This window comes from Salvelinus namaycush, chromosome 26, assembly GCF_016432855.1.
Source record: "Salvelinus namaycush isolate Seneca chromosome 26, SaNama_1.0, whole genome shotgun sequence".
NCBI lineage: Eukaryota > Metazoa > Chordata > Actinopteri > Salmoniformes > Salmonidae > Salvelinus > Salvelinus namaycush.
In genome coordinates, this window is record NC_052332.1 from 13,311,895 (window position 1) to 13,322,389 (window position 10,495).

Sequence of the window (10,495 nt, forward strand, 5' to 3'; positions counted from 1 at the left end):
AGTATCTGGTGTGACCACCATTTGCCTCATGCAGCGCGACACATCTCCTTCGCAGAGTTGATCAGGCTGTTGATTGTGGCCTGTGGAATGTGAACCCAATCCTCTTTAATGGCAGTGCAAGTTGCTGGATATTTTTTTTTATTTAACTAGGCAAGTCAGTTAAGAACAAATTCTTATTTACAATGACGGCCTAGGAACAGTGGGAACTGCCTTGTTCAGTGGAAGAATGACAGATGTTTACCTTGTCAGCTCCAGGATTCGATCTAGCAACCTTTCAGGTTATTGGCCCAATGCTCTAACCACTAGGCTACCTGCCACCCCATAGGAGGAGAACTGGAACACACTGTCGTACATATCGATCCAGAGCATCCCAAACTTGCTCTATGGGTGACATGTCTGGTGAGTATGCAGGCCATGGAAGAACTGGGACATGTTCATCTTCCAGGAATTGTGTACAGATCCTTGCGACATGGGGCCGTGCAATATCGTGCTGAAACAGAGGTGATGGCGACGGATGAATGGCACGACAATGGGCCTGAGGATCTCATCATGGCAATGTTCCCTCAAAATTGTTTTTGTTCATCACTGAACAAATTTCATGTCGGCTGAGCGCATACGAAATTGTTTGACTACAGAGGTAGCAAAACTGTACTTCAAATCTATGATACTCCCCCACTTAACATACTGCTTGACTAGTTGGGCCCAAGCTTGCTGTACAACATTAAAATCTATTCAGTCTGTCTACAAACAGGCTCTCAAAGTGCTTGATAGGAAGCCCAATAGCCATCATCACTGTTACATCCTCAGAAAGCATGAGCTCTTGAGTTGGGAAAATCTTGTGCAATACACCGACGCATGTCTTGTATTCAAGATCCTAAATGGCCTGGCTCCCCCTCCACTCAGTATTTTTGTTAAACAGAAAACCCAAACATATGGCAGCAGATCCACAAGGTCTGCCATGAGAGGTGACTGTATAGTTCCCTTAAGGAAAAGCACCGTTAGTTACTCCGCTTTCTCTGCGAGAGCTTCCCATGTCTGGAATACACTGCCATCAGACACACATAACTGCACCACATATCACACTTTCACAAAATGCATGAAGACATGGCTAAAGGTCAATCAGATTTGTGAACATAATCCCTAGCGGTGTATTTCCGCTTTCCATGTTGTCTGTTGCTTGTGAGGTGTGGAAACACTTTGTTGCTTTAATGAATTTTGTCTTACTGCTTTTTGTCCTATGTTGCTTTGTCTGTATGCTACGTCTTGCTTGTCCTATGTGTCTCTGTGTGCTCACTGCTCAATGATTGTCTATATTGTAATTGTTTTTAATAACCTGCCCAGGGACTGAGGTTGAAAATTAGCCGGCTGGCTAAAACCTGCACTTTTACTGAAATGTTAAATATTGTGATCTGTCCCTGTAAAAATAAAATAAACTCAAACGTTGTGAAAATTCTGTGCAACTTCCAGTGCGCGTTAAAGTTACAGTTTTAACAGTGGCCAAGTAGGCTACTGTGGCTATTTGATCATAATGTAGTGCTACCAGAGTGGCCTACCATCAAAAACAATGGAGAACATACATCCCATAACATTTTTAACATGGAAATAGCTGTTCTATCATTCAGCCTACAGTAGCAGCCAACGTGGGGTGTTCAATGTAGGCCTACATTCCATGAGACTTTTGAAAAATAACATGCAGGTCAGTACAGGTGCATCAAAGCTGGGATCGAGAGACTAAAAAACAACTTCTATCTCAAGGTCATCAGACTGTTAAATAGCCATCACTAGCCGGCTACCACCCAGCTACTCAACCCTGCACATTAGAAGCTGCTGCTCTATATACATAGACATGGAATCACTGGCCACTTTAACTTCTTGTGAATAGGGGGGCGCTGTGGCGCTGTTTTCACTTTGTAAAAAATCGTGCCCAAATTAAACAGCCTCGTACTCTGTTCTAGATCATACAATATGCATATTATTATTACTATTGGATAGAAAACACTCTGAAGTTTCTAAAACTGTTTGAATTATATCTGTGAGTAAAACAGAACTCATTTGGCAGCAAACTTCCATACAGGAAGTGAAAATTCTGAAAATGAGGCTCTGTGTCAGGGCCTGCCTATTCAACTGGCTTTTATTTATGGATCTGTATGCACTTCATACGCCTTCCACTAGATGTCAACAGGCAGTGGAAGGTTGAATGGGGTGTCTAGCTTGATGTGAGGCCGAATAAGGGGTTTACATGCACTAAGTTGACGGTGCCTTTAAACAGCTTGGAAAATTCCAGAAAATTATGTCATGGCTTTAGAAGCTTCTGATAGGCTAATTGACATCATTTGAGTCAATTGGAGGTGTACCTGTGGATGCATTTCTAGGCCTACCTTCAAACTCAGTGCCTCTTTTCTTGACATCATGGCTGATTTCTTTAGATTTTCCCAAGACCTCAGAAAACAAATTGTAGACCTCCACAAGTCTGGTTCATCCTTGGGAGCAATTTCCAAACGCCTGAAGGTACCACGTTCATCTGTACAAACAATAGCAGACAAGAATAAAGACCATGGGACCACGCAGCCGTCATACCGCTCAGGAAGGAGACGTGTTCTGTCTCCTAGAGATGAACGTACTTTGGTGCGAAAAGTGCAAATCAATCCCAGAACAGCAGCAAAGGACCTTGTGAAGATGCTGGAAGAAACAGGTACAAAATAATCTATATCCACAGTAAAACTAGTCCTATAGACATAACCTGAAAGTCCGCTCAGCAAGGAAGAAGCCACTGCTCCAAAACCACCATAAAAAAGCCAGACTACGGTTTGCAACTGCACATGGGGACAAAGATCATACTTTTTGGAGAAATGTCCTCTGGTCTGTTGAAACTAAAATAGAACTGTTTGGCCATAAAGACCATCGTTATGTTTGGAGGAAAAAGGGGGAGGCTTGCAAGCCGAAGAAGACCATCCCAACCGTGAAGCACGTGGTGGCAGCATCATGTTGTGGGGGTGCTTTGCTGCAGGAGGGACTGGTGCAATTCACAAAATAGATGGCATCATGAGGTAGGAAAATTATGTTGATATATTTATCAGCATATCGAATGCGCAACCCGGGCTGGCTAAACCCTGGACCATTGTTATTCTAACTTCCGCGACGCATACAAAGCCCTCCCCCGCCCTCCTTTCGGGAAACTTTGACCACGACTCCATTTTGTTGCTCCAAGCCTATAGACAGAAACTAAAAACAGGAAACGCCCGTGCTCAGGTCTGTTCAACGCTGGTCCAACCACTCGGATTCCACGCTTCAAGATTGCTTCGATCACATGGACTGGGATATGTTCCGCATAGCGTCGGACAATAACATTGAAGAATACGCTGATTCGGTGAGCGAGTTTATTAGCAAGTGCATCGGTGATGTTGTACCCACAGCGACAATTAAAACCTTCCCCAACCAGAAACCGTGGATTAATGGCAGCATTCGTGCAAAACTGAAAGCGCAAACCACTGCTTTTAATCAGGGCAAGACGACTGGAAACATGACCGAATACAAACAGTGTAGGTATTCCCTCCGCAATCAAACAAGTTAAGCGTCAGTATAGAGACAAAGTAGAGTCGCAATTCAACGGCTCAGACACGAGAGGTATGTGGCAGGGTCTACAGTCAATCACAGACTACAAAAAGAAAACCAGCACCGTCACGGACCACGATGTCTTGCTCCCAGACAAACTAAACTTCTTTGCTCGCTTTGAGGACAATACTGTGCCACCGACACAGCCCGCTACCAAAACCTGCAGGATGTCCTTCACTGCAGCCAACGTGAGTAAAACATTTAAACATGTTAACCCTCGCAAGGCTGCCGGCCCAGACGGCATCCCTAGCCGCGTTCTCAGAGCATGCGCAGACCAGCTTGCTGATGTGTTTACGGACATATTCAATCAATCCTTATTCCAGTCTGCTGTTCCCACATGCTTCAAGAGGGCCATCATTGTTCCTGTTCCCAAGAAAGCTAACTGAGCTAAACGACTATCGCCCCGTAGCACTGACTTCCGTCATCATGAAGGGCTTTGAGACTAGTCAAGGACCATATCACCTTCACCATACCTGACACCCTAGACCCACAATTTGCTTACCGCCCCAATAAGTCCACAGACGACGCAATCGCAATCACACTGCCCTAACCCATCTGGACAAAAGGAATACCTATGCAAGAATGCTGTTCATCGACTACAGCTCAGCATTTAACACCATAGTACCCTCCAAACTCGTCATTAAGCTCGAGACCCTGGGTCTTGACCCCGTCCTGTGCAACTGGGTCCTGGACATCCTGACGGGTGCCCCCAGGTGGTGAGGGTAGAAACAACATATCCACCCCACTGATCTGCAACACTGGGGCCCCACAAGGGTGCATTCTCAGCCCTCTCCTGTACTCCCTGTTCACCCATGACTGCGTGGCCATGCACGCCTCCAACTCAAATCATTAAGTTTGCAGATGACACTACAGTGGTAGGCTTGATTACCAACAACGACAAGATGGCCTACAGGGAGGAGGGGAGGGCCCTCGGAGTGTGGTGTCAGGTAAATAACCTCAAACTCAATGTCAACAAAACAAAGGAGATGATCGTGGACTTCAGGAAACAGCAAAGGGAGCAGGCCCCTACCCACATCGACGGGACAGTAGTGGAGAAGGTGGAAAGTTTTAAGATCCTCGGCGTACACATCACGGACAAACTGAATTGGTCCACCCACACAGACAGCGTTGTGAAGAAGGCGCAGCAGCAACCTCAGGAGGCTGAAGAAATTCGGCTTGTCACCAAAAGCACTCACAAACTTCTACAGATGCACAATCGAGAGCATCCTGTAGGGCTGTATCACAGCCTGGTACGGCAACTGCTCCGCCCACAACCGTAAGGCTCTCCAGAGGGTAGTGAGGTCTGCACAACGCATCACCGGGGGCAAACTACCTGCCCTCCATGACACCTACAGCACCCAATGTCACGGGAAGGCCAAAAAGATCATCAAGGACAGCAACCACCCGAGCCACTGCCTGTTCACCCCACTATCATCCAGAAGGCGAGGTCAGTACAGGTGCATCAAAGCTGGGACCGAGAGACTGAAAAACAGCTTCTATCTCAACGCCATCAGACTGTTAAACAGCCATCACTAACATTGAGTGGCTGCTGCCAACATACTGACTCATCTCTAGCCAATTCAATAATTAAAAATTGGATGTAATAAATGTATCACTAGCCACTTTAAACAATGCCACTTTATGTTTACATACCCTACATTACTCATCTCATATGTATCTACTGCACTCTATACGACCTACTGCATTTTGCCTATGCCGTTCGGCCATCGCGCATCCATATATTTGTATGTACATATTCTTAAATCATTCCTTTAAACTTGTGTGTATTAGGTAGTTGTTGTGAAATTGTTCGATTACTTGTTAGATATTACTGCATGGTCGGAACTAGAAGCACAAGCATTTCACTACACTCGCATTAACATCTGCTAACCATGTGTATGTGACAAATTAGATTTGATGTCAGTCAGGAAGTTAAAGCTTGGTCGCAAATGGGTTTTCCAAATGGACAATGACCCAAAGCATACTTCCAAAGTTGTGGCAAAATGGCTTAAGGACAACAAAGTCAAGGTATTGGAGTGGCCATCACAAAGCCCCGACCTCAATCCTATAGAAAATGTGTGGGCAGAACAGAAAAGGCGTGTGCGAGCAAGGAGCCCTACAAACCTGACTCAGTTACACCAGCTCTGTCAGGAGGAATGGGCCAAAATTCACCCAACTTATTGTGGGAAGCTTGTGGAAGGCTACCCAAAACGTTTGACCCAAGTTAAACAATTTAAAGCAATGCTACCAAATACTAATTGAGTGCATGTAAACTTCTGACCCACTGGGAATGTGATGAAAGAAACAAAAGCTGAAATAAATCACTACTATTATTCTGACATTTCACACTCTTAAAATAAAGTGGTGATCCTAACTGACCTAAAACAGGGAATTTTTACTAGGATTAACTGTCAGGAATTGTGAAAAACTGAATTTAAATGTATTTGGCTAAGGTGTATGTAAACCTCTGACTTCAACTGTATACCTTAATATCTCCAAAATATAGACTTATCTTTCATTTGACACCCAATTTTAAATGCTCTTATGAATTTCACATGTTGGTGCTCATGGATCCTTTTACATGGAAATGACCTATTATCAATTCATTGCTTGAAAATTACCATCACTTGGAAGCACTATAGATTGGAGAAGAGATGTGTGTTGGAGGGAAAGTTTGTGTGTAGGCCTGCACAGCTCATTAGAATCACAAAAAGAAAATCCACAACAAAGTGATTGGTGTGAAAATAAGAATGAACATATAAGCCCATTTCTCTAACGCAAGGGAAATCATGCATACATACAGGGATATTGAGGAGCAGCAAACAAGCTGATCTGATCTAGAAGGAACCCAGAATTCCTGATCAGCCCACAGACATGAAAAAACATGACTGTATAAACACCTGGAAAATGTTTTAGTTCTAGTGTTCAAAGGAGGACATTTTCACATGGCACAGTGGTAGAGTAAGTAACATTCCAGGGACCTGGGCTTGTGGCGGGACCACAAGTTGACAAAAACTGTTCTAGTCTGGTATTGAAATCCAAAAGGGTTGTTCCACCTCAAAAAGCACAAGAAAGACCCACCATCTCAGACAGTTCTGAAATCGTTTCTGTAGCTAGCAACAGATACGATTAGCATTCCTGAAACATTATATTGTTTAAATATAATCCGATCTCAGAAAAACAGAGAACTGATACTGTATACTGGATGTTGGGTGGGATTGGCAAGGGTGTGAGGAGTCCATGGGTGTCTTTTTTGGTGTGGGGATTCCTCATGTCTCACACCTTGGTAGGAAAATCGGATGTTGGGTACTATATTTATTGAATATTATCTGAATCTTACACATTAAAATGACAATTTTGGGCACAATCAATAATCGTAATTTCCCAGAGATAAAATTACCCGTTTCTAACCACAGAAACAATCTGATGTGGGTGTCACGGCTTGCTGAAATGACATGGAACAACTCAAAAGGTAAAACCACATCCTTTTCTCAATCATCCCACCCGGATGTTTGAAATGTATTGCTACGTTTGAGGACACTGAAATAATCTGCTGTATAAATTGCAGAGGGGCACAGGATCATCCGTTTTATTACTCTGCACAAAACTCTGAGTTGTGTGTGAGCAACTGCAACAATGTTTGCCAAGTTCGCCGATATTTCATAGAATCAAAACATCCGTCTCCAAATAAGAACTGTTTAAGTTACCAGGACTCTTTCCAACACAGTAGCCTCCAGGACCTGTCCTTACATGCCAAACATACATAACTGTAGCCATATCTGGCAGGACCACCAGTTCGCAGCTTTCATGAGGTAAGTATAGACAGACAGTACTGCTAAGATGCAGCTGGATTGATAAACACAGGGTTCAATTCAAATTTGCAGCGTTTCATTTTTCATGCAGTAGACCTTTTTTCCCCCCCAATGGCCAAAAAACTCAGGATGATTTTGTGGTACTGTAAAAACATGCAACTACCAGTTAAGACTCCACTCACAGATAGATGGTACCCATTTTTAGAATAAAAAGCATGTACGTACGTGGGCGGGCAGTTGTTCATAAACAAAGATGTGCATAAATTCAGCTATGGCGTGTGTTCTGTTTGAAATACAAGCACAGCCTGAGGAGGAGATGTCACAGACAAGCCACTCATCCCAGAAGCCTTTCCATATTTAACGCCCTTAATGGCATGACATAGCTAAAGTTACAGGTCAGAGATTAGAGGTTAGGGGTCAGGCCGTGTCACTGGCTCATGTCCCCAATGGTGGTAACCTGACATGGCTTTAAAGGCGGCACTGACGTGTTGAATTAGCTCTGCCTAGGAGTCGCCTTTAAATACAGATTGGAAATTTCCCCCAAGGATCAACCAGACTTGTGGAGGTCTACAATTTGTTTTCTGAGGTCTTGGCTGATTTCTTTTGATTTTCCCATGATGTCAAGCAAAGACGCACTGAGTTTGAAGGTAGGCCTAGAAATACATCCACAGGTACTCCTACAATTGACTCAAATGTCAATTAGCCTATCAGAAGCTTCTAAACCATGACATCATTTTCAGGAATTTTCCAAGCGTTTAAAAGGCACAGTCAACTTAGTGTAAAACTTCTGACCCACTGGAATTGTGATACAGTGAATTATAAGTGAAATAATCTGCCTGTAAACAATTGTTGGAAAAATTACTTGTGTCATGCACAAAGTAGATGTCCTAACCGACTTGCCAAAACTATAGTTTGTTAACAAGAAATTTGTGTAGTCGTTGAAAAACGAGTTTTAATAACTCCAACCTAAGTGTATGTAAACTTCCCGACTTCAACTGTATTGTAGCGACCCGCACAGACAGCTGTGTGTTATGTGTTAGGCTAGTAGGTGGTTGTGTTGTACTGACCAGTACCCAGTGTTCGCGGGGTCCGACATGTCAATCAACCTGCTATCTGCCAATCACGGGAATGCCTGGAATGTTCTGATGCCGGGCATCCTGGCGGTTGGCGGAGTGGCGTGGAGGGGGGTTGGGCAGGGGGATGGAGCATTGGAAGTTAAGACCAGGTTTCGCCTTTGTTCTCTCTCTTACGTCTGGGCTTCACAAGAGAAGGTCACGATTGGCTTGTGGGTAATCTGTCATTTATTTGGCGTGTGCTACGGCCCAAACAGTAGCCTGTGTAAAGTTGGTTTAATAAACCGTCAATTCGCAAACTCAAGCCTCTGTCTGGACAATTGTTCATTTATGATCTAGTCAGGTCATTACAGTATGTTCAAATCTTTCCAAAGCTGAGCCAAGTCAAAAACACATGTACATCGATCAAGTCAATAGGCATGCTTCGTAGTATGCTAAGAAAAAATACATACATGAAGCCAATGTTATCACATAGGACTCGAGCAACAGGCTAGAGACTTGCCCTCACAAATTGACTTGGGGAATTCCCATATCCCCCTGACAGCTAACCATATGAATCGGTCAGTTTACTGTGTCACTATTACTGCTGGGGATTCTCTAATCAAGAAATTATTTAAACTGACGAAACTGTAAAACTCGGGGGGTGGGGGGGATAAAAGCTAATATAACAGTTTTTATTCAGCTAAAATATTATACTCTGAATAATACTTTAGCTGAATAAAGTAACAATTTCTTATTTCTCACAAGCAGTGCACACACGCAACAAGGCATGATGGTTGTCACTTTTGCGAGGGCGCACACACCTGCCATTCAAGCCACTCAACCCAAAGACATTGACATTACTACTAACGTTTAATGGGTAAATTACACTTTTGCACTCTTTACCATTTTGTCGCCTCCTTCCCCATGTTCTTTATTCTCCGGTTCCAACGCCTCGTCGTCTGCCACACTCTTTTCTTCCTTCCCTTCTGTTTTTAGAGTGACGAAGTCTGAAGTGTGTTGGTTGTTGAAATACTCGTAATATTGGTGCACTTCTTCTAAACAGATGTCTATACCTTCTCCCTCTGACAAGGTTTCGGAGCCTGAAGATGACTGGCTCCCGCTGTCGCTTCCAAAAGTCTCGAAGTGTTGTGCCTCCATAATGTTAGAGTCCACTAACACCCATCACGCCAGTTTCGGTCTATCAAGATAAGTCACCGCGTATTATTGGTTAAAATGTTTACCCAGAGTAACGTCTACCTGTACACCGTTTAAGTCATATTGAGGGTTGAATGCACCGTGTTGCACGAACACCGTTGAAAAGTTCCATTCAGTAGAAGTTCCAAGGCTACAACACGGACACAGCCGTCTCATCCTTGGCTGCGTGCAATGCTGTTCGTAGCAAAAAGCGCCTGGAGTTGGTTTCATTTCATAACTCTGCCGACCAAAAGATCCGCTGTGCGCCGACAATCTTGTAATATGAATTCTAACAGACAGACTGACATCCACCAGTGGCGTGTATTCATGGTTTCCCCCAAAAAATTACTAATAAAAAAAACGAAATAATGCATCTCTCTGTTTCATAATTTCCCTTCAATTCGCAAGAGGCAGACTGTATCTCACATGAGAAAACATCCGAGCGAGCTAAACAACGCCCCTCTGTCTCTGGACGTGTAGGCCATCTATCTGATGCTGTCTGGTCCAAACGAGTATGACATTGTTGCTGCCCATAGCATTGAAAGCAAGGGAAGCCAGCGAGCATTTGGCCTCCCTTGATAAAAAAGTATACAAAATTAGCCAATCAGCGTTGAGCTAAACTGAGCCAGCTCAACTGTGAATGGTCCTGGCCCTCCCCCAAATTAGGCATGGATGGAGACGGGGATTTGGACTTGTGGTTTTACTTAATTCTCCATACTGGCCAATGATTATAAAGGCGATTCATTAATTAACCATTCATTCATACATTGTTGTGCCACTGGCTTGAGAGGTAGCTAGCTGTAGAAGGCTAATGTTAACTAG

At 43.8% G+C, this 10,495-nt stretch overlaps 1 protein-coding gene across 1 annotated transcript in view; it reads right to left on the reverse strand.

Annotated features, from left to right (window-relative positions):
* LOC120020968 (microtubule-associated serine/threonine-protein kinase 4-like) overlaps positions 1 to 10,171 on the reverse strand; it is a 42,765-nt gene extending 32,594 nt beyond the window's left edge. Inside the window, exon 1 of the mRNA XM_038964639.1 lies at positions 9,383 to 10,171. Coding sequence (XP_038820567.1) covers positions 9,383 to 9,637 — 255 coding nt within the window. The 5' untranslated portion in view covers positions 9,638 to 10,171. The remainder of the gene's footprint in view (positions 1 to 9,382) is intronic.
* Positions 10,172 to 10,495: the final 324 nt, after the last annotated feature.